Source organism: Candoia aspera, chromosome 6 (genome assembly GCF_035149785.1).
Source record: "Candoia aspera isolate rCanAsp1 chromosome 6, rCanAsp1.hap2, whole genome shotgun sequence".
Classification (NCBI taxonomy): Eukaryota; Metazoa; Chordata; class Lepidosauria; order Squamata; family Boidae; genus Candoia; species Candoia aspera.
In genome coordinates this window covers 53,645,776-53,670,998 of record NC_086158.1, presented here as the reverse complement: position 1 = coordinate 53,670,998, position 25,223 = coordinate 53,645,776, and the positions used below count along the sequence as shown (strand labels likewise).

The following is a 25,223-nucleotide window of genomic DNA, read 5'->3' as shown; positions in this document are numbered from 1 at the left end:
TAACCAACCTACCTTCCAAAGTAATACAATCCATAGTAAAAGCTCTAGCTAGCTGTGTAGACACTTCCATGCTTCGACAAATAAGAGTCTTTCCAAAAACATGTTTGAAGGCTTTATCAAATCTTGGATTGTACCTCAGTTTACTGATCATTGGAATAGCATCCTGAAAAATAATAATTAAATGAAACAGCTGAAAAAAATCTGCAAAACTACTAGAGCTTACCTTAGATTCAATAGATGCAGATTAAATAGACTGTATGATCTAACTCAGGTCTAACATAAAACAAAATGCAAAATACAAATAATACTGAATGCAAGAAAATTAAATCAAAGGAAAATATCATGAGCTTAGGCTATTCACGATCACAGCATAGAGAGAGACACAACCCAAGGCCTACAGTGCTTATATTTTTCTCCATTCTATTTATCTGTAGCTACCTTAATGTGAAGATATTATACAACTCAATTACCAGTAAGTTATTTAAAACAAAGCAAACTTACATTTGTTTCAGGGTATGCAGTATCTCTAACATCCAGTTTGTTCAGAGGAAGAAAAGTCACCTCCCCTGGTAGATTCATTTTATTGAACTCCATCAGTATTTTAGTACTAACCTCATCAGAATCTACAATATGATAAAACAACCTATCATGAAAGATAAAGAAAACAAATCAAGGTTTATTGTAATTAAGGCAGCATAGTATGGCCCATTCCCAGTACCAAAGATAACCATAAAAAGATGAACAAACTATGCAGCCAAATGTATGTACATAATAGTATCTTATAATTGAGTCAGGCAACCCTCGTTGTTTCTCTTGGCTGCAGGGCCTGCCTGCTTTTGCACTATGCTTGCCTGGTTCCTACAGTAAAGCTATCAATACATGATACAACAAGGTGGTTTATCAGCCCCTTGCTTGCAAGCCCGACACCAATTAGAGCTGAGAGGAAGGGACTAGCCCAAAGTCATCCAACTAGTTTCCATGCCTAAGGGAGGACTAGAATCAGAATCTCCCCTCTCCTGGTCCAGCACCTTAATCACACTGTCTAATAGGTTGACAGTAAGGATTGTTGGAACTGTCTTCAAAATATTTGGAGAGAATTAATTTGCCTATCCTTGCCTCAAAAAATAAACTTAATTTACAATTTTAAGTTCAACACAAAACACTGTCACAAAAAAAATAACTAGAGATAACTCTACCTATTTCCTGCAGTAACTTCAACACAGGTATAGAAGGCAGGCTCACATTCGAAGTTATTCATCACTATTCCATGATAGCCACTCAAAACATGTTGATTAATGCCTTTACGACGAAAATGCTCCAGAACCTTGTTTATGCTGTCAATGCCATTTAGAATAGCCTGTTATAATAAAATAGAATTCATTGTGCATCCTGTATTCTGTGGAACTTGTCCAATGCCATTATCATTTTTATGTTTCAAAGGAACCCTTCCCTACAAACCTGATTACTATCTTGCCTACAGCAGAGAACAAAAGGTTAAAATTACTACTGTACAGTGTTTTTTCTGCATATTATAAGACACAGTAAATCCATCATTTATATAAATAAATTAATTTGTAAGACTATTATGTGAGTACATATAGATTCAAGTAAATGTTTGGTGCACGCAAAAGCTATTTTATAAAGAAATCAAATTCTGATAAACCATAAATATAATTTTATTTCAACGTTTTTATCTTTAAATAGTCTTATTTTTTTATTTTCAAGTCTCCCACCATTCTACCATCACCAATAAGATATTAAGGAATCTAAAGTATAAGAACTGTGTTATTTGCAATATAAGCCTTTGAGCAAAACACAAGTAATTATGATCATTGTCTACCTTTCCTGTTGCTGCTCTAAGAAGTTGTTGTTTCTTCTCCAAATCCTCTCTCTTTGCAGCAAGAGCTTGCTGTTCTGCATTCTCTTCTCTCCACAAATAACTGAAAAATATTTTTCAGAGGTGTCCATGTTAATAAAGGTATCTTTAAAAGGAGGTAATATAAATATAATTTTATATGCAGTGTTTCAAAGTGGAATACCTATATTTGAATTGTCATAACAAAAAACCTTTTCATAAATTACTTCAATTCATTCCATGAATTATATCATACACTATATCCACTCTATTACCATCTGCCTTGTATACTAAGTAGCACCTGAAAGTGATTTACACTTCATAAATTTAAACACTTTAAGACATATTTTTAAGTCAAAAAATATTTAAATGCTAAAATATTTGCCTTTAGAATTGGAGAATAAAGCATACATAAATCATACTACATTCCCCAAAAGGGCAAATTATTTTCTGCGAACTATCTAATTCTATTTATTTACAACAATGTTCAGTTTTTGGAGAGTAAAAAAAAGCATAACCCCAGGAAGACTAATCCAGTCCCATACTGATTAGGAAGATTCATTATAGCTCAGTGGTTCTCAAACTGTGAATCACAACCCCCTAGGCTGGAGCAAATTTGAGAAAAGTTGCAAGGGGAGGGGGGATTTTTTCCCACAAAGCAGGCTCCTTGCCAGAACTTGCTTCAGCTTTGCCTCGACAAACTTACAGGTTTCCAGCTGTGTTCAAGGAAAGCCCAGAGCAAGTTCTGACACATTTCAGCTTTGCATTTGCAAGCCCAAGACACACAAAAGTTGGATTGTTATTAAACTCCCTCCCTCTCTTCCTGGGCAAGCCAGAATTATTTTATACATGGATTACAACTTAGTTATTAAAAGTGGTATATTTCTACCCCAGTAAAATCTTGAGTTTTATTCATGGGGATGGGAGTAATACAAATTCTTCTATCATTTTAGTGGATCATGACACTGCAACATTTGAGAACTCATACATTAGGCTGTAGTACAGTAGCACTATTGCTGACCTAATGGGAAATTTTATTTCCTTCTACCAGCAGGATAGTGAAACACACACATTGTTTTTGAACTAAGGGTTGCATTTGGCCTTTGAGTAGCACGTTGAGGGACACATTCAAAAATGGGCAGTGCAAGGACAAAATTAAATTTAATTTAAATGTAAGCTTAATTAACAGTTATTAAATGGTTAATATATTTGTTTTCAACACATTTAATTATAATTTAAAGCATTTTTTTTTAAAAGAGCCATATCTAAGAATTTTGGGAGGAAGCCTCTAGATGCTCTAGCTGAGCTCTGTCTAAGGTGATATCTTCATAATACATTTTAAAAATAGAAAAATTTACACACACACATTCTCTCACGCATAAGTGAAAACGTAAAGCCTCAATAAATTACTAACTTTCTTTCACTTTGTAGTTCATCTTTTTTGTTTTTTACTTCATAATATTTTCTGTCCAGTTCTTCAACACGAGCTTTCACTTCATTAAGATCTTGATCCAATTTCTAATGTACATAAGAAAACTGTTTTAAAATACAACATCTCACGATTTTCACTAACTTTAACACAGTTTGTCAGTATTAAGCAACATCAGCTTTACAAAAAAGTCTGGAATTCAGTGAATTTCTTTTCAGCATTTAGATAAACACTGTAAGCAAACAAACAATTCTGTTTGTTTTAGTGTAGATGAATGCAAATAATTAATACAAGATTTCAATCACACTCATATTTATTAATTGATCCTGCAGTTTAAGAGCAGAGCAGAGGAGAGGAATGGATCATGTTATCAATGTTGTACCCTACTACCTGATGTATAATAGGTTAAAAGTGGTCCTATGGGTAAAGGTACAATTATCATTATCTTTACCCTGGAAAACAAAAAAGAACAATTCAAAGGTGATGGCCAATGACAGAAGATTATGAGGCCAGAGTGAATATCTTACATCATGCAGAATGGGCCAGAACTGAATCTACAGAGTATCCTCATAAATTATCACAACTGCGTTCTGATCTATAGTCTGAAAAAAGAAATATCAGATACGTAGTTAAAACCATATGTTTATTAATTATGTTTTAACTATTCAATTTTATTTATCAAATTGATACTTTTTCCAAGATTAATTGTATCATGAAGCATTTGCAGAAGGATGCTTACAAAAGGGAAAGTGCTTATCCTCCAACTTATTATACTACAGCTATTTGGGATGCACTCAAAACATCTGGTTTCAAGTAGTTGGTGCCCAAACTGAAACACAGTTTCACTGTATATGGAATGAAGCCAGGTGTCAGGCTCCACCTCACCGGCAAGAATGAATCATTTTCACATTAAGTCCAATAACTCAGATAAGTAAGATCTATTGAAGAAAGTAAGGAGACCCAGTAAAGAATTTCAGCAACTACAGTGATTCAACAAGCTATATTTATAGTGTGTGTGTTTGTGTGTGTGCGCGCAAATAAAAATAAATATAGTATTTATTCCTGAGTCACTATATTTTCATTTTCCTCTTCACCCTTATTAATGGACTACTTAACAATTGCAGATGTAGTATGAGTGTGAAGAACTTTTCTTGTATAAGAAATCTGCGAATGATGTGCAAACTAGGACTTAATAACTTCTTCAACATACAATAATTAACAACATCCTTGCTTAGCATTATGTTTGTGAACATGTGTAAGCTTTATGAAGTTACAGTTTACATATTATAAATAGAAGTGTAGTTTCCAAGGATAGCTCACCAAGCATTAGATATAAAATACCTGAATCAGGCTAAATTATATATATCAACAAGCTCAAATACTTACACTATACTGCTCCAGGTTCTTCTCTTTGTTAGCCTCTGTATCTTCCAAATCCTTATGTATAGCTGCAATCTGTCGTTTTTTGTCATTGATGGCTTGATCTAAGGATCTGAGTTCTTTCTTAATCCATTTGTCTCTCTCTTCTTTAGAGGTAAACTGACTTCCTCGACCTTGTTTTGCATAAAGATCAGTTCTTTCCTGGGTAGCCTGTGCTAGTCTGTTCAAAGAAAAAAATACAATTAGAATTAGAGTTTTAATAGAGATATTAAGTCATAAGCAAAATGTATTCATATTTAACAATGTTATCCTAATATATGAGTTCATTTTTTATTTTTATTTTTTATTAAATTTATGTCACCGCCCATCTCCCCCAATGGGGGACTCTGGGCGGTTTACAATAAAATGACACTAAAAACATATCCACCTAACTTACCATTAAAATATAAATAAAAAATGAATATAAAATCCAAGTGGAGATGGAACACCATCACTAAAGGGTGCTATGGCACCAGCCATCCCCAGGTGGAACTGTCGCTCTCCCCCTCCCAAGCAAGGCAGCAGAACCAGGTCTTCATTTTCTTCAGGAAGTCCAAGAGCGAGGAGACCTGTCTCAACTCCGGGGGCAAGATATTCCAAGGGGCAAGTGCCACTGCAGAGAAGGCTCGCCTCCTGGACCCCGCTAGATGAAATTCCTTTGCTGATGGGGTCCGTAGCATGCCCTCCCTGACTGGGGCGGGTCGATGTTATGGGGATGAGACGGTCCCTCAGATACCCTGGTCCCATGCCACGTAGGGCTTTAAAGGTGATAACCAACACCTTGAATTGGACTCGGAAGCAAACTGGTACCCAATGCAGCTCGCGTAACAGTGGTGTCACATGGGCTGATTTTACAGCATCAGTAACTGTCCGCGCAGCTGCATTCTGGACCAGCTGAAGCTTCTGAATACTCTTCAAGGGTAGCCCCATGTCGAGTGCATTAAAATATCATTTTCCTAAACTACATGACTGCTTCAGAAAAATAAACACAAGATAAATGTAACTGGTTTTGTAAGTCTAAAATTTCCACTTACCATTTCCTGCTCATATAAATTATAGGACATTTAATGCAATAAGGGTATAAAATAGGATAGGGAAGTGATATTGACTGAAAGTTAGATGTTGGTGTTTTGTTTTGTTTTGCCTTCCAGGTAAGGAGTAAGTTGTTAAGAGTCATGATATAGATAGGATAGAGCTCAGCAAGTGAGCACGGCTATAGAAAAATTAAAACACACAAGAATAAAGGGACAACTTCCAAAACAATGTACCAGGAAAAAAGGGGGAAGGGACAGTGTGAAAGAAAATATTTTATTTCTAAGTGCCTGTAAAATACATTTTTTTCAAACACATTTTGTAAAAATATTACTTTGCTGAGGCACTTTATATCTCTGTAAACCAAACTGTGTTGTTGAACAAACTGAAACTATGAACAACTGTTACAAATAATAACATAAAGAAATATTATGCTACTGCAAGACATCATCTGACCAGCTTGCAGAGACACACAGTGCCCTAAAAGAAATATTTTTCCAAAATGTACTCAGCTTAAATATATTTTTATTTTGTACTTGGGAATCCACTCTTTGTTCAAAACAAAACACAAACTTTATAAACATGTAAGCTTTTAAATGGTGTTTCAGTACCAATTTCAATGAGAAATTGCATCTCTGAATTTTGGCAGCATGATCAGCTGGAAATTACAGAGTGCCACAAACAGGTGGTACAAAAACTGCATGCAACCCATCTTCGCATGAAGCTTTGAACTTTAGTTACTAATACACCAGACATGCTGTATTTTCTAATGCTTTAATATACTTGCTTAAAGCTCTAAAGAGTTGTTTTCGAGATGGGTGGTGGAAAAACACGATAGATAAACAAATAAATAAATAAAATAGTTTTATTATTTTGAATTTCTATTCGGTTCTCTCACTTAAGCTGTAAAACTGTTTTTCTAAGAATAACTCCTTCTGAACTGAGATTTACTTCTCAGTAGTTAAGTACAGAATTGCACAAAATGGGTAGCATTTGATTTTTTTTTTTTAAAGTCAGTATTTCAAGCCCATACCCAATGGCAGAAATATTTTGCTATTCATGTCCATGACATTGCTTCATACACAATACAATTCCATCCAACAGACCTTAAAGTAAGTCTTTTCCTAAGTATTTGCCTCGATTCTCAAGTAACAGTTATAATCTAAAGGTTTTCCAGAGCCTTTAGGGCAGAAATGTTGGCTTTGGAGAGCCGTTTCTAAGTGTATCTTTCAGATTGTTAGCTATTTCTCACCTGGCAATTCCTCGTTCTTCTTTTTCTTTTACACTATTGAACTTGGGTTCTGTTTCTGCCAGTTCTTTCTGTTTTTCTTCAATTTTTTCAAGAAGTTTCTGCCTTTCCTTCAATAGTCTTTTCTGAAAATAAAGATAACATGAAGGTCAGAAATAAGTAAAGCCATTTTCTCCTTCTTCCTCCTCCTCTTCTTCCTAGCATGTTCCTGCTATTGCAGGGTCTGCTTTTTGGATATTTTAGTTGCAACAAATGGACTGAAACAAGTAAAGCCATTTTTATATTGTGCAAAAAATAATTAAAAATGTAGTAAGAAAGATGTTTTTGTTTGCTTTCAAAAATAAATGACAAGTTCAAAGTAACATCCATGCAATCCTGACAATATATGAGCTATTTTTCAGTAAGTGATTTATAACCTAGTGAACAAGCACTGTAATCCTTGAGGAAGCTCTTCCAGAAGAACGTGAAAAGAAGATGTATGCTGCACAGATGCTGCAGTTCAAATTCTTTTGATAAATAGCAGAAATCATTAAAGAAAAAAGACAAGCCAGTTCTTTCACTATGGGAATCTTACCCGTTGTTCACTGTTTCCAGCAAGTTCATCTTGCAAATCTTTTGCTTTAAGCTCTAATTTGGTCCTCTGTTTTATCTGTTCTTGTCGCTCAGCACTGAGTTGCTCCTTCTCTTCTTTCATAGCTGAAATCTTTGTTTTCAACTCACGGACTTGCCGTTCAATTTCCTACATACAAACAAGATATTAATAAATATTGGATAAAAGAAATGTAGTAATTCTCATTATCTACATAACAAGATTAACCAGGGAAATTCATATGGGGATTAATACTTGGAAGTTTATCATCAATATTATCACTACATGCACTGCAGCATATAAATGGAAATATGAAATCTTATTTGTCTTATAGACATCCCATTTATTCATTTAGTTATTCCCTCTGTATTTCACCCTGCAATCCAAGTCCTCAGTTTCAGATATGTAGCATCATGCTGCATACAAGTATTTTACTTTTCTTACAGTTGGAAATATCTGAGTTATGTGGATTTTTACCTCCATTTTATCTCGAGCATCCTGCTGTGCATCTCTTAATTGCCTTGATTTTTCTCCACTTGTTTCTCGTTTGGCTGAAAGCTGGAAACATACAATTAACCTTTGGTATACTATTAGTAATATGATGAAAGTACAATATGCAATAACATTGCATAAAATATAGCTACAATATAAAAACTACAGTTTTTATGAAAAAAATGAAAACTGATATTTATTTTTAATGCATAGCCAAAACAATGACTTACTTCATCAAGTTTAGCTCTGGTTTCATTTAGTTCCTGATTATAAATGGTGTATTCCAGTGCTCTCCTCATTTTATCCCATTTTTGATATTGAGCTAGCTCTTCTTTCTCCTCTTCCAGAGTATGTAATCGCTCTTCAATATACTTCAACAGCTCATTTATTTTCTCCCTTTTCCCCTCTTTAAAAGTTATTCAGAAACAAATTAAACAAGAGTTATTAGTACATGCAACTATATCTGCCTTTTAAGACTTTCTGGGAACTTCAAGTGATATGGAATGCAGCCACAGGGGCGCTTGTAAGGGCTACATGACTGGAACACTTTATTCCAATACTGTACTGTTTGCATTGGTTGTTAGCACATTTCAAAATCCAATCCAAAGTTTTGTTGCTGATGTTAAAAGCTCTAAACCAGATCAACCTGTGGCAATTTCCTATCTGGTTCTGTCCCTTTTTGGCCTTATCTATTATCACTCTTACTGTAGGCTAACAAGCTACTATATAATGGATTGTTCTCTTCCTGTTCAGATAATTTTCATACTGCTAGAGTCTTCTTTCCACATGCACCACATGTGTTTTCAACCTGGATGGGAAAAAACACAAACTTCTTTCTCCAATCTGCTAAGCAATTTATCTGACAGCTTAAATGGGGTTTGCAATGGATGAATGACTGCACATATGGCCTTATGAGGAAGAAAAAATATGCAGTGGGCATGGGAAAATTGGGGCGGGGGGCAATAGATATTTTAAAACCATGTTTGGGGTGATTTTCTCCTGTCCACTGTTAGCATCCATTCTGAGCACACATTATTACCCCCTAAAGAATTCAGCCTTTAAGTATTACCCACTTTAAGAATGTAGGCAAGCATGCAGTTTCTTTGTTTAGGGCTAGGGATTCTGAAAGTGCATCCATATCAATAAACCTAGCCAAACCTTAAGATTGGCACTGGGTGCTTTGCTTGCTGTCCTGAAATTAAGACTGGCAGGTACCAGAGCAGCCTTCCTCTGTTTGGTGTTCCTAGCTTTGGTTAGATTGCAACCCTCATTTTTTAAAAAAATGTATAAATCATCCATCAACCCACATTTTCTCAAAGCAACTTACAACATGCTAAAGTCACAGTTGGGTAGCAATTTTGCAAGTTATAACCCAACACAACTGGAAAGAACTAGGAAGGGAAAAAGTATTTAAAATGTGATATTTTTACATTGGTTGACAGTTCTTAATCACTGGAACTGCCTTCCAAGGGATGTATTATTGCCCAGTTTTGTCTTTTAAAAATATTTAAAAAAACTGTTTACTTTAAAAAGCTTTACTTAGTATAGTTTCAGTTTTTCAATTTGCTGGTTTGGAATTATGACCTTTTATATTATTAACTTTTTAACTATATTTTTAAACTGACTTTAGATTGCTAGGTATTATTATTTTGGTATTTTTATGTGTATATGTATACAGATGTGTATGCATGCAAATATCTATATGGTTTATCTAGTTTCATACAGGTTGTTCTCACTTACCAACTGCGCTTAGTGACTGTTTGAAGTTACAATGGTGTTAAAAAAAAAAAAAGCTTTGCTACTAATTGTTGCATTTACGACCATCACAGCATCCTGCAGTCAAGTGATCACCATTTGTGTGCTTTGTAACTGGCTTGTGATAAGCAGAGTTAATGGAGAAGGTAGAAGTAAAATCGTAAGTCATGGTCATGTGATGTTTTGTTTAACAATCGCAGCAATTTGCTTTAAGACAGAAAGGGAAGTAAAGTTGTAACCAGTCACAGTCACATGATATTCTGCTTAGCTACTGCTGCGCTTAGCAACCAAGTTGCCAGTCCCAATTGTGGTCACCAAGGAAGGACTACCTGTATTCATATATTGTTCTCAATGTCTTACTGAATGGTGGTGTCATGTTCTAACAGGTCTGGAAAGATAATCTAAAAATATCTTAAATACGTTTTTTAAAAATTAAAAAAAAAATCCTAAGAACATGAACAAAAAACAAAATTCCTTAGGATAAACATTTATTTAATGTCAGTTTATCAGTCTAACTATATAACGAGCCCCATTAGATAGTTCACCATACTGCCAATATATTGTCTGGGATAATAGTTGGGTTTAGTTCATACAAGTATATGTTGAACAACTGATTAATATCATTGCTTTACAAAATATATGTAAATCCAGCTGGTTAACTGCAGTTTTTCCATTTAGGAACAATGAATACTTAATAGAATGCCAGTATAATACCAAGACAATAATTTTCAGATGGTTTAAAAATATTAGTTTGTTAAGTAATTTAAATTAAACCCTATGCAGCCCCCCCATTAATAAAATTAAACTTCATGGAATATCAAGAAATTGAAATATTATGGAAAATTAGGTAAAAATTATGTTACCTGTTTCTTTCATCAAGGAAATACTCTCTTCTTTACGTTCATCATATACTCTAGTTCCAGCTACTTCTCTTAGCAATTTTAGTCTCTGAGAATCAGGAGCGGTGGCCATCTGGTTGATCTAGGAAAGACATTTTCTTTCACCATTTTTGTTTATAAATAGCAAGCAAACAGCTAATGAACTAACAACTAATATGTAATATTAATATGCAAAAGTTTATTGCTTGTAATTCTCTTCACTTCAGACTGGTCATGCTGCTACAACTGGTGAAAATCTGAATATGACACCCGAAAGGTATCCCCCCTCCAACCCTTTCAATTTTTTTTACTCTGTGGTCTGATGTGACTAGAGCGTTATCAAGCTATCCCAGACAGAATGTAGCTGTCACTTAATAATGACCAGTGCAGGTCTTACATTCTACACTTTCGCCATCTCTGGTGAAAATTATTACAACCAATCTATGAACCATAAAATGATTTACTTGATCTGAAAATATTATTGGACAGACTGATACTTTCATGAAAGGTAAATCTTGTCTGTATAAATTGTTACTCTTATTATAATTCCATAATTTAATAACATACAATTGAAATTGGCAAGGGACAGTATTTGAAGCACACTAATAAAGGAACAAATGTAGTACATATCTTGATGGCTCAGATTAAGGAGAAATATAAATATTAATGAAAAATTAGTCAATTAAAGTGTAATTAAAATAAAATTCCTGTTTCTTGTTTTGGGGGGAAATTTCACATTAAAAGTTTATGAAATTTTCTTTTTGCAAAAGACAGTAGTTATTGGCATACCTTTCCTTGCTTAACAATATAATAGGGATTGCTGCGAGAAAATCCAGCACTTTCAAGGAGGTTCATCACATCATTTTTCCTAGAAGTAAATTTTAAGCCATTCAATTTTGTCCATTAAGAGTAGCATAGAATCGTTTAAATAACCAATGTTCTTCCATTAATTAAATTAATTAAAAATATTTTTGCTTAATATTCATTATTGTTGAGATGGCATCATTCAATTTTTCTCCATTATTACTAAGTAGGAATTTTTTAAAAATCTTAGCTCCAACCTTAAATTCAGTACACAGTTTCTTCTTCAAAACTATTCTATTCTTTCCCTAAGAGTAGTCATGGCACATTAATAATCAAATGGAAAGCAATAACTGGGGTGTGAGAATCCTCATTTTTCACTTCTTTTTGTTTTGTTTTGCTACCCTTTTGTTCTTCTTGTTGATTCCAACAGGAAGGAAGAGAAGTAATGCAGCTCTAAAGGTGGGATGCTCACCACCACCACTGCTCTAGATACAGTATTTCGAAGCTGTTCCCAATCCAGCCAGAAATATTTATTTATATATTTATTTCACCTTTTCTATCAGAGAAGAAATAGGAGAGCACCAATAGCAGCCAGTTTTTCTAAAGAGCTATATTCTGAGTCAGCAGGAAAAGACATCCCTTTCTATCTGCAGAGATAGAATGCTTGACAAACACAGAATTTATTTTAAAGTGATAGTAGTTGCACTAGCCAATTTAAGTCCAAAAGTTTTAAAACATTTTAGTTATACAGTATAGGTAGAAGTTGAAAAGATGGAACTTGATAAATTATGGGATTTTTAATGGATACAAACATGATAAATGAAAATATTCAATGTACAATTTCCATGTATACTAAACATTCAAAATTTCATATAGAAACATTTCATACAGTAAAACTGCCACTTACGTCACCATTTTCTTGTCTAAGAAATATTGGTCTTTTTTAGCTCCAATGACTCTGCGAAGAGATACCTCTTCCTTATCAATCTTAAAAAAAAGATAAAGGCAAACATTAATTTCCTGGGTACAATTTTTAATCTGAATAATTTGTATATTTTCCTTTTAATTTAAACAAAACAAAGATAGTTTATAAAATAAAAATGGAAATATTTAACTTACTGGTAACCTGTTGTCTGAGTTGTCAAAAATAATTTCCACAAAAGCAGAGATAACCCGAGGACCTGTGCCTTCCTAAAAAAGACTTTTGTTGAAGTTATCCAAATTTTAAAATTTCTATTTTATACAATGTTTGGTACCCTATTCTTCAAAGCTTATGTAAATATAAATGCTATTCTTCCTAGAAAATAGAAATATTTTAATTTTATTTATTTATTTTTCAAATGTTTATCACCACCCATCTCCCCCCGAAAATTATACATAATTTTGTGTAATAAATTGAACCAGGAGGCTGGGAGTTCTAGTCCTGCCTTGGGCATGAAAGCCGGCTAGGTGACCTTGGGCCAGTCACTCTCTCTCAGCCCACTCACCTCACTGGGTGGTTGTTGTGGGGAAAATAGGAGGAGGAAGGAGTATTAGGTATGTTGCCGCCTTGAGTTATTTATAAAAATAATAAAGGCAGGATAAAAATAAATAAATAAAAATTAAAAAAATCCTTTACTAAATTAGGCTATTAGGCTAACTAATAAATAATTAGACTAGCTAATATTAAGATATTTTATGATTTCAGTCCCAGTTTAGCAATCAGTATTTTAGGGGGAAAGAATATACTTGTGCTAATGGAAATATGTTTTTAAAAACTAATTATTTGGGGGTGGAGATATGGGTTAATAAAAATTCCACTAACTGATGAAAATAAAGAAAGAAAAAGGGGAAAAGTAGAAAGAAAGGGATTTGACTAAAAAGTATGTAAGAAAATGTGTCAAAAGGTTTATGGTGGAGGAGAGGAATGGCACAGCTCTAGCACTGTTTGGCTCCAAACCTCAACAGATTTATCCAGAAAGAATGGAGCTCTTGGTTCCCTTTCCTCATCTAGTTCATCTCAGTGAGTCAGGACAAAGCAAAATAAATTCCACAAGTATTTCTTCAGTTTTGATCTAAAGAGAACTATGGAACGATCAAATTTATTAAGGAAGTTTAAATCAAAACAATTCACCAGAGTTTATACTGCAAAATATATGATTTCAACACATGCAACTAAAGCAAATTATTATTTTAGTAACTCTCAATCAATAGCTTATTTACATAGCTGTTCACTTACATGCAACAAAGCCAGCCTTTGCTCAGGACGAAGATGACTGAATTCATCACTAAGAACAAATTGAATTGCTGTAATAAAGAAACACATTAAGACTTGTTAATTTGTAGGATTCATTTTAATATTGTATTTCCTAAACATTTATTATACAAAGGTATTATAGATGGTACTACACACTTTGTAAAAGTGCTTATCCTTTATATTGTTGTATTCATGTTCCAAAACTTTGAATCAAACAATGTTTTGTTTTACTTCACAGCATCTCAAATTGTTTCAATGCAGTCCACCATATCTTGCTCCTTAAAGGAAAATGCAAATGTACCTGCCTGCCAAGCACAATATTATCTGCATACCTTTAATATGAATTAGATAAACATTTAATGCAAATTTGGATCATGTTGATTTCAAGAAGTAAACTGTCATTTCTGACATTTCTAAGCTTGTACTTACCATAGAAAAAGTTGCTTTTTCCAGAACCATTTCTGCCCACTAAAAAGAAACAATAAAAATTATATAGGCAGTGTTATACTAAATAATTTCATAATAGGAATATTTTAAATTGGGATGAGTGGGTCAGAAGAAGACACAGATCTATACTTTTGTGTAAAATTACATCTATGAAAATGAATTGTAAAATAGAGTCAATTACCATCTGACCACCCCCACTTAAAATCTAACAACAGCCAAACACTTTGTGTCGGAGGGAACTACATTTCAAAAAGGTATTTTGATCCATTTTTATTTTATATTACTTTTTAATCACCTTCTACTTTATGGAGAGTCAAATTTTAATTTTATCATATCTGTATCACACTCCACTATGCTTATATAATATTCCTCCATTCAGACTTTTTCATTGTGTAACAACCTGGAAAAAAAGCATCCTAAAATAGGGAAAAGTGATTCTCATAAGGTTTATTAGTGATTTAGCATCTGAACTGGGACCTTTCCAAACTAATGCTCTGTCTACATTACATTAACACTGGAGCCTCAGGTACTTACTGATGTTTCTCTCTTAACCATACATTTTGAATGAAATACAAATACAGTTAATAAAAAGATTAAAGACACAAGAAGAAATTTTACCTCTCACAAGGCTACAGTGAAAAGATTTCATTTTTCTCTTAATATTTACATGACTAAATATTTATTTTTATTTATTCAATTTAGGCACTGCCCAACTCCAAACTGACACTGGGTGGCTCACAGTATAAAAACAAAATGTTGCACCACAACTTTCCAAAGTTTTACTATATGAAAATTATTCAGAAACTTTCAGTAGTATCTGCATTATTTAAATTATATATATTTAATAGTTAACCATTATAGTAGAGACCTTACCAATGACATTATGTTTCGAACTGAAGGGATCTACTATAGTTTGATCTCTGTAACTTCTAAATCCCTGGATAATCACCTGAAATAAACAGAGTTAAGTTTTTATAAAGTAAACGAACAGATCAAATCATAGCACTAACAATTTGCAGATTCTGAACTACAATTTTCAAACATAATTATTCTACATTCATTCAGCACATATTCATTATTGCTATATCTTTTGTTTACCACACAGAGATCCATATTCCTTGTTGCAACATGCAATCTATGTAACATTTGTTGCAAAACACTTAAAGTCTTAACTAACAATACAGCAACATTAGCACAGAAAAGAAGACGTGCATTCACGTACCTGAAAAGCACCCCTCTAACATCACCACAACATTCCTTATTAATTCCATAACTATAGTACATTAAACAACCTAGGGGTCATCATGCATCCTTGACTCACAACTTACTCAATGTTAAACCATTAATTAAGCACTCCATTTATTCTTACACCGGGTTTACTTCCATTATATACTGTTTTGATCACATCTGACAACCAACCATTAATTCCATATTCCATTTCCATCAAAATTGCTCTGCATTTTCTCTGCCTCTATTAATATTAACTGTTTTTGTTGTCTCTGACTACATTCTTTACAATTAACTTTTTCTCCCTATAGACACTATAAAGTATTTTTCATTCTTTTTTGTAAAATTAATTAATTCTTATGTATGCATTTTCCCTTCATCAACAGCCTTTTTCACTTCATTTCTTCAAGCATCCTTTTTAAAATATTTCTAATGAATGTACTTCTGTGGTGCTTGTAACATAACTTCTCACAATTGTTCTTCATTCATCCCACTTTCTTTTACTGCTTTTATTTTCTTCTATCTCCATATTTCTTCAAGATAATTATCTCACAATTTCTCATCACAAGCAAGCAAAGCAAGGCTTTTAGATTGCCATGCCCTTTGCCATGTTTACATATGCTTGCACCACATATATCTAACAGACTTATTTATAAAAAATAACTCATTGGTCACCATTCTTATTCTTGGGTTTCAAATTGCCCTATCATTTTTCTGTATTCTCTCATCTTGTTCGTACCCATTCAGTCATGTCACCTAAGAATATTTTTCCCCAGAGCACATTCATTCCAGAGTCTTGCACAATTTTCCTAAAATTCATCCCTAGTCCTTCTATTATCACCATCAACTGGAGCATAACATGCAATATTATCAGTCCTACTTGCAAACACAACACCTAGAAGACACAACCTAGATGATACAAGGCATACTTTCTGACCTACATGTTAATCCTTTCATTCATAGTTAAACCTATAGCTCATCTTCCAGCATTGACTTTATAACTGTACTCCACAAAATCTTCATTCAGATATATTACATCCACTTTTACTGACACACATTTCCTTTCATTCAAATTAATTTGTTATTTCATGTTCTTTACTGTGTTCTTCTTACATTCCAAGTTGCAATCTTCAATATGCTATGGTCACTGCAGATGGGCCTGCAGATACTGTACTGACCTCCACTGCCCATCATGGCTTTTATTAATCAAGACTTTCACATAGCAGTTTTAGTAATATAAAGAAGGTGTAATTAAGTTACCAGCCTTGTTGTACCTGTGTCACAGCTGGCATTCTCTGCTAGTGTACGAACAGTACTTGCCAGTTTTGGCATTTTCTAGCTAGTATGCCACAAGTGCTATTTAAGCTCAGTCTCACTCTGACCTTATTTACACTATGCCAGCTACATCATTTAACCAGAGACTACTTAATCTGGAGCAGTGGAGCAACATGGAGCATGCTGACTGGGGAATTCTGGGAGTTGAAGTCCACACATCTTAAAGTGGTCAAGGTTGAAACATACTGATCTAGAGACCCACGCTTTTGGAGGTGCATGCAATGTACTGACAGTCCCTCAGGATGCAGGATCACATGTGAAACCAGCTACTGAAGTACAATGCACCCCAGCCTATTCTGGGGCAAAGACACGTCACAAACCACCCGCCCGAATTCGTCATCCTCTCGTCTTGCTGATCCTCTGCATCGCAAGCAGCCAAATCTCTCCTGCAGTCTTTCCAACTCCACGCTACCATTTCTAAATGCTCTCTGCAGACCGGCCCACGACCTTCTGCTTATTTCTTCCCGATCCATTCATTTTACGTCAGCTAGAAGGGCCGCCTCCCCTACTCGTCCTCCCGTCATCACGCCGAGGAAGACCGCAGCTCCTGAGGGCTTCAGCCCTATGCCCCCGAAGGGCCCCAAGCTTGGCCACCTCCTTCAGGTCTTCCAGTTGAAGACGATCTTCCGAGGCGCCCCCTCCACAACGATCCCGGCCTGCACAGCCTCTCTCCGCTCCTGCTGGAAGCAGCAGCCCTCGCTCAGACCCAACAAGCACGGTCCTCCTTCCCACATGCCCCCAACCCAAGCATCCCTCTCTCCCAGCCCTTTATGAAACTTTCCTTCCATTTCTCGTGGAAAATAAGCTACTACCGCACAAATATTACGAGCAGCACAGAGTACCTGCTTGATATACATCGCGGCAGCTGCGGCCTCCCCTTTTCACCGCGAGATGCCCACCCGCTCAAGCCGCGCACAAAATGGCCGCGTCTCCCCCCGCCCGTTCTCTTCGGAACGTACCATTTAGTCAAAGAAAAGGGGGGAGTAAGGAAAACGAAAGCGCTTTAGGAAGAGGCAACGGGAAAAGTCACTCTTTCACACAGTATGAAGATATCACTTATGCCAACACATATGGCCCAACAGCCAGAACTCGCGACAGTGTGCTAAAATACGCGTTCCTTACTCGCCCTGTCGCAATTTGGTTTAACCCTAGAGCTGCGGATTTGGGCGCCAAGACAAGTACAGCCATTGGGAGGGGTTGGAGAGCGCTGGAGATAAGCAAGTGCTCTGTGTACGATGAGAGTTTTCAATCCACCGCGGACGTCGGGCAAAATGTATTCTTACAATATAGCCAAAAGTGCGCCCTCCGTGCAGAAGAGGGAGGGGCAACCGGTTGTGGAATGTGTGTGTTTCATTTTTTTTCGGTAGGAAAATTTTTTTTTCGGTAGAATAGGTATCCACCTGTAACTTTGAAAATGTATAAGTGCTCTTACCATTTCAGTTGCATTTTATGGGATTCTTGTTCATTTGTTTTAAAATATTTTTGTACTGCATTTTGAAGCATAACCTCTTCAAAGCAATTGATAACAATGCGCAAAACAAAGCAAATTAAACATCAAATAGATAACACTAATAACTTTTTAAAATAATGCAATACTCTTATCAAAAAGCGTTGAAGGCTCCTTTGAAAGCAGGGAAGGAGCAAAAGTTTAGAAGGACTGCAGCAGAAAAAAAATCTCATCTCTTGTCCCATCAATCTTATGAGTTCTGATAGGTTCATACAGGAGTAGAAAATCCATAAAACTAGATACAAAATCTTTAGGATTTTAAAAGTAATCTGCAACACTGCCAATTATGTCTGAAAGCATACTGGCAATCAGTCCGGCTAGTACAGATTATGAGATATGCCACAATGGCCTGACCCTAAATACAGGACCTTTCAGCAGAACTAAATATAATGGATGAAACTTGTCTTTAGATGGGAACATACAGGAAAAAGAAAGTAAAGATAATTCTATATGAGGTAGTAATTCTGAAGTAACAAGAGGGCTGTGATCAAGAACTTAACAATAGTGGATTGTCTGCAGTAGGCTATTCTGATAATTGAAATTGGATTTAGATACTAAATTCTTTCCCCAAGATCTAAGGACATCAGTTTTTGAAGCGTAACATAAACTGCATTCTGCAACATCTAAACCTATCAAACCTTGTTTGAAAACAATCCCATATGTAATACATACGATGCTTTGATGTGGTGGCTAAGATGTTGGGCTAGAAACCAGAAGACTCTGAGTTCTATTCCTTCTTTAAGCATGGAAGCCAACTGGGTGATTTTGGACCAGTCACCCTCTCTCAGGCCAACCACCTCACGGGGTGGAGGTTGTCAGGAAAATAGGAGGGACCATTGGATATGTTTTCAGCCAAAAATGAAGGTGGGATAAAAATCAAATAAATGTAGCTCACCAGCACATTGATCAATAATTTCTACTTTCCCTAGAAAGTGGCAAAATTGGCATATCAACCAAAACTGTTATATATACATATTCTGTATGTATAGCAGAGAACAGGGCCATCCTCAAATTCCTCATTCTAGGGGAGGGCAAGCTCTTTCAGTTCTGTACCATATCTCCAACACATGCTTTCCTCCTACTCTGAAGCCAAGAGGAAATCATGTCAACATAGTTTTCACTGTCCACACAGCATGACCTTAACACATTTATTGTGCAATTTATCTGTCACCTCACTCTTCCCAGACTGTAGTTGTAATGATTGCCTATTCAAAATCACCATCAGACTCACACAGGGCTTTCATGGATATCTGATTTAATAATGAATAGTATGCAGGATCACAAGCAAAGCTGAGAATAGTAAAAGCGCGGGATGTCTCCCAATAAATCCCCAAGCAACTCCCAATCCCTCCCCCCAAAGCCAGTACAATTCCATGCCCCAGGTGCCCCTAACGGTTCCTGCCGGTCTGCGGGAAACGTCCTTGACAAGGCGAGATAACCCAAACATGCATTCCTCATTCTTCACTCCTGGCATTGCAGCCCGGTACAAGGAACAGGAGCAGTCCCCTCCCGTACAGCAACTTGTGTCAGCCCCATGGCATGGGAACCCGTTACGATGTTTTCCAGGAACATTGGAACAGTAGCCATGACAGTAGTGCTGTCTTCTGCAGAATGCTATAAGGACACTGGTGGCTTTCCTTGGTAGAAACTGAAACATCACCGACTTCAGGAAAAGCTGTCATCAATGTCTGCTGGAGCGATGCTTGTAATGTCTGGGTGCTCCATCCAATAGATGGTTTTATATTTCCTTTTCCCTAAAGGATTATCAGTCTATTGATCTAACCGTCAATAGATGGAAGCAAAGAGTTTGTCTCCCTTAACTGCTGTGTTGCAGTTGCCTGGATATGTGCAAGGCAGACAAAACCACTGCTTAAGTATTCTTGGGGTCTTGGTGATAGAAGATTTTACATATATAGAACTTAAATATGAATATATTTCATTTTCATATATTTTATATGTAGTGTTCATATATTAGAGACCTTTGCACTTGTATTATGGCCCTGAAGCTGCGTTGTATTTTCTAGAAGAATTTTGTTGACTTTCTTACTCTTCCTTTCTAGCAGGCCTTGATAGATAGCTATGCCCATAGAAACAAGATAAGGTGTTTTTGCTCTTTATTCATTTAGTCGCTTCCGACTCTTTGTGACTTCATGGACCAGCCCACGCCAGAGCTTCCTGTCGGTCGTCAACACCCCCAGCTCCCCCAGGGACGAGTCCGTCACCTCTAGAATATCATCCATCCATCTTGCCCTTGGTCGGCCCCTCTTCCTTTTGCCTTCCACTCTCCCTAGCATCAGCATCTTCTCCAGGGTGTCCTGTCTTCTCATTATGTGGCCAAAGTATTTCAGTTTTGCCTTTAATATCATTCCCTCAAGTGAGCAGTCTGGCTTTATTTCCTGGAGGATGGACTGGTTGGATCTTCTTGCAGTCCAAGGCACTCTCAGAATTTTCCTCCAACACCACAGTTCAAAAGCATCGATCTTCCTTCTCTCAGCCTTCCTTATGGTCCAGCTCTCGCAGCCATATGTTACTACAGGGAACACCATTGCTTTAACTATGCAGACCTTTGTTGTCAGTGTGATGTCTCTGCTCTTAACTATTTTACTGAGATTTGTCATTGCTCTTCTCCCAAGGATTAAGCATCTTCTGATTTCCTGACTGCAGTCAGCATCTGCAGTAATCTTCGCACCTAGAAATACAAAGTCTTTCACTGCTTCTACACTTTCTCCCTCTATTTGCCAGTTATCAATCAAGCTGGTTGCCATAATCTTGGTTTTTTTGAGCTTTAGCTGCAAGCCAGCTTTTGCACTTCCTTCTTTCACCTTCATCATAAGGCTCCTCAGTTCCTCTTCGCTTTCAGCCATCAAAGTGGTATCATCTGCATATCTGAGATTGTTAATGTTTCTTCCAGCGATTTTAACCCCAGCCTTGGATTCCTCAAGCCCAGCATGTCGCATGACGTGTTCTGCGTACAAGTTGAATAGGTAGGGTGAGAGTATACAGCCCTGCCGTATTCCTTTCCCAATCTTAAACCAGTCTGTTGTTCCGTGGTCTGTTCTTACTGTTGCTACTTGGTCGTTATACAGATTCTTCAGGAGGCAGACAAGATGACTTGGTATCCCCATACCACTAAGAACTTGCCACAATTTGTTATGGTCCACACAGTCAAAGGCTTTAGAATAGTCAATAAAACAGAAATAGATGTTTTTCTGAAACTCCCTGGCTTTTTCCATTATCCAGCGGATATTGGCAATTTGGTCCCTAGTTCCTCTGCCTTTTCTAAACCCAGCTTGTACATCTGGCAATTCTTGCTCCATGAATTGCTGAAGTCTACCTTGCAGGATCTTGAGCATTACCTTACTGGCATGTGAAATGAGTGCCACTGTTTGATAGTTTGAACATTCTTTAGTGTTTCCCTTTTTTGGTATGGGGATATAAGTTGATTTTTTCCAATCTGATGGCCATTCTTGTGTTTTCCAAATTTGCTGGCATATAGCATGCATTACCTGACAGCATCATCTTGCAAGATTTTGAACAGTTCAGCTGGGATGCCGTCGTCTCCTGTTGCCTTGTTATTAGCAATGCTTCTTAAGGCCCACTCAACCTCACTCTTCAGGATGTCTGGCTCTAGCTCACTGACCACACCGTCAAGGCTATCCCCGATATTGTTGTCCTTCCTATACAGGTCTTCTGTATATTCTTGCCACCTTTTCTTGATCTCTTCTTCTTCTGTTAGGTCCTTGCCATCTTTGTTTTTGATCATACCCATTTTTGCCTGGAATTTACCTCCGATGTTTCTAATTTTCTGGAAGAGGTCTCTTGTCCTTCCTATTCTATTGTCTTCTTCCACTTCTGTGCATTGCTTGTTTAAAAATAATTCTTTATCTCTTCTGGCTAACCTCTGGAATTTTGCATTTACTTGGGCATATCTCCCCCTATCACTGTTGCCTTTTGCTTTCCTTCTTTCTTGGGCTACCTCTAGTGTCTCAGCAGACAGCCATTTTGCCTTCTTAGTTTTCTCTTTCTTTGGGATGTATTTTGTTGCCACCTCCTGAACAATGTTGCGAACTTCTGTCCAGAGTTCTTCTGGGACCCTATCTACTAAGTCCAGTCCCATAAATCTATTCTTCACCTCCACTGCATATTCCTTAGGAATATTAGTGAGCTCATATCTAGCTGATCTGTGGGTCTTCCCTAATCTCTTTAGTCTGATCCTAAATTGTGCAAGAAGAAGTTCGTGATCTGAACTACAGTCAGCTCCAGGTCTTGTTTTTACCGACTGTATAGATGTCCGCCACCTTTGGCTGCAAAGGATGTAGTCAATCTGATTTTGGTGTTGTCCATCTGGGGAAGTCCATGTATAAAGCCGTCTCTTAGGTTGTTGGAAGAGTGTGTTTGTTATGCAGAGTGAGTTGTCTTGGCAAAATTCTATCAGCCTATGTCCTGCTTCGTTTTGTTCTCCCAGGCCATGCTTACCTGTAATTCCAGGTGTCATTTGACTGCCCACCTTAGCATTCCAGTCTCCTGTGATGAAAATAACGTCTCTTTTAGGTGTATTGTTCAGTAGGTGCTGCAGATCCTCATAGAACTGCTCTACTTCAGCTTCTTCAGCATCTGTGGTTGGGGCGTATATTTGGATCACTGTGATGTTAGATGGTTTGCCCTGAATTCAAATTGAGATCATTCTGTCGTTTTTTGGATTGTATCCAAGCACTGCTTTAGCCACTTTACTATTAATTATGAAGGCTACTCCATTTCTTCTGTGGTCCTCTTGTCCACAGTAGAGATCTGGTGGTCATTTGATGTGAAGTGGCCCATTCCAGTCCATTTCAGTTGACTGACGCCCAAAATGTCTATCTTTAATCTTGACATCTCACCAATAACCACATCCAATTTGCCCTGGCTCATAGATCTTACATTCCAAGTTCCAATGGTGTGTTGATCCTTAGAACATCGGATTCGCCATTCACCACCAGCACCGTCGGCCGCTAGCCGTCCTTTCGCCTTTGAGCTAGCTGCGTCATCACGTCTGGAGCTATTTGAACTCATCCTCTGTTCCTCCCCAGTAGCATTTTGACCATCTTCCGACCTGGGGGTCTCATCTTCCGATGGTATACCGACATATCTCTGGTTGTACTGATCCATTTAGTTTTCACGGCAAGAATACTGGGGTGGGTTGCCATTACCTTCCCCAGGGATCGCATTTAGTCTGACCTCTCTGTCATGACCTTCCCGTCTTGGGTGGCCCTTCACGGTTTAGCTCATGGCATCACTGAGGTGCTCAAGCTTCAGCACCACAACAAGGTAACGATCCTTTGCTGAAGAAGATAAGGTGTACATTCCAAGGATAGCTTCTCCAGAGGAAAGGCATTGTTTAATAATGGTCAAGGTGCCCTAGCAAGGATGGAAGGAAGTCCCTTATATGGAATGATGATAGAGGGAAGGAAGGAAATTCCTAATATGGAATAAGGTTAAGGTGGAGTATGGGTAACTGAGTAAGGGGTGGTATTCTGAAGGAGGAGTTGAATGGAATCTATATAATGTGCTGTAAGGAGGGGGTCCTGCGTGGCCACCCACCTAACAGTTAGCTGTCATTGCTTTTGCTCTTGGGTGAAGAATAAAGAACTTAATTTCATGCAACTGCCTGTCTTTGATCCCAGCTCAGAAACGAACCTGATAAGGAAAATTCTAACATTGGTATGTATATGAGAAGTGTTCATCCACATAAGTTTTCTAAAATGATCATTGGTGTTTCAACCATTAGGTGGCAGCAGAAATTTAAAATTATTGTCTCTCTTGACTGCCATTTTGTGGGTGTTTAGATTTATACAGCTGATACGGAGCTGCTGGATAAGTGTCATTGATCAGCTGGAGTCTGAGAAATTTGTTTTCTTATTCTCGGTGCCAGGATACATTTTACTATGAAGTGAATTTTTTAAAGGAATATTCCATGAGGAGAGGAACTGAGGATGCAGAACTTTCCACTGGGAAGGGAACTCCTTACTTGACAGGCTATCAAAACTCAAAAGTGGAATCCTTTCAATTATACATATTAAATTGAATATTGGTATAGTCAGTTTCAGGGCTTCATACTCTAAGTCAGTCTACCCATGGACCAACCTGTTTAAAAAGGAAGGAGGAGGAGGAGAAGCAGAGTTTCTGGTCTCCCTGCAGCCAGAACAGCAGTGCAGAATAAGCAGCAAGCTCAGTAACCAAATGAAAGTGGGCAGTCCCACAGCAAAACTGTTGGGCCAATTGTAGCTGAGCAGATTGCTGCCCCTGACTAGTTAACCTCAACCTTCCTCCTCTGTGTATTGCAGATTATCCAGATGGAAGTCTTCTTCTGTTTTCCCAGGGAAGACATTACTTTCACACTGAAACACTTTGGAGTGCCCATGAAACAGACGCTCCACTGGAAGGATATGTCCTTAACAGAGGGGCGTCTTCATGCTGCAGTACAGTAAAGCAGGCTGTGGATAAGACATAAGTCATCCAGTTTCTCCATCCTCAGTACTTTTCCATTGTTTCAGATTAAACTTCAGATTCTTGGTTGATCTCATCATTCATAAAATACTCCTTACATTTATTCAGGGTTTCTGGAGGCTATCAATAGCTTTGGAGTTTGAAGAACTGAGTGGTAGAATTGGGTACTGTATCAACTGCATATTTTTAGCCCAAATGTCCAGAACATCACAGGAAGAAATCTACCTTTATTTATTTAGTGAATTTTGTCAGTCTTCCTGCCATGACTACATTGTGTATAATTGACCAGTCTTGTTGGTATTAATTATTTAAATATTGAAAAGACTTGTGAATTACAAAAGCTAGCTGGCTGGCTGTACTCTTTCAATACACTTACAAGATGTAGTATTTTGTTCTAGGAGTCCTTTGTATTTATATATTTTAAAGCCCTTGCTAACTGGATCCATATCTTCCAAGGAATTGTTCCACATTTCCCTAACAAGAACA

General features: G+C 37.0%; 1 protein-coding gene across 2 annotated transcripts in view; it reads right to left on the bottom strand.

Moving 5' to 3' along the window:
• The window catches only part of SMC3 (structural maintenance of chromosomes 3), a 28,828-nt gene extending 11,161 nt beyond the window's left edge, over positions 1–17,667 (bottom strand). For both annotated transcript variants that reach the window (XR_010068210.1, XM_063307143.1), the window contains exons 1-18: positions 17,590–17,667; positions 15,059–15,134; positions 14,168–14,206; positions 13,721–13,788; positions 12,622–12,693; positions 12,410–12,489; positions 11,488–11,566; positions 10,684–10,801; positions 8,296–8,471; positions 8,051–8,131; positions 7,559–7,723; positions 6,988–7,109; positions 4,671–4,884; positions 3,270–3,373; positions 1,841–1,940; positions 1,197–1,357; positions 502–643; positions 13–163 (exon numbers count right to left, since the gene is read on the bottom strand). Coding sequence is in view for 1 of the 2 variants with exons in the window: in XM_063307143.1 (XP_063163213.1) it covers positions 13–163; positions 502–643; positions 1,197–1,357; positions 1,841–1,940; positions 3,270–3,373; positions 4,671–4,884; positions 6,988–7,109; positions 7,559–7,723; positions 8,051–8,131; positions 8,296–8,471; positions 10,684–10,801; positions 11,488–11,566; positions 12,410–12,489; positions 12,622–12,693; positions 13,721–13,788; positions 14,168–14,206; positions 15,059–15,134; positions 17,590–17,604 (1,963 nt within the window). In the remaining variant the exon portion in view is untranslated. The remainder of the gene's footprint in view (positions 1–12; positions 164–501; positions 644–1,196; positions 1,358–1,840; positions 1,941–3,269; positions 3,374–4,670; positions 4,885–6,987; positions 7,110–7,558; positions 7,724–8,050; positions 8,132–8,295; positions 8,472–10,683; positions 10,802–11,487; positions 11,567–12,409; positions 12,490–12,621; positions 12,694–13,720; positions 13,789–14,167; positions 14,207–15,058; positions 15,135–17,589) is intronic.
• Positions 17,668–25,223: the final 7,556 nt, after the last annotated feature.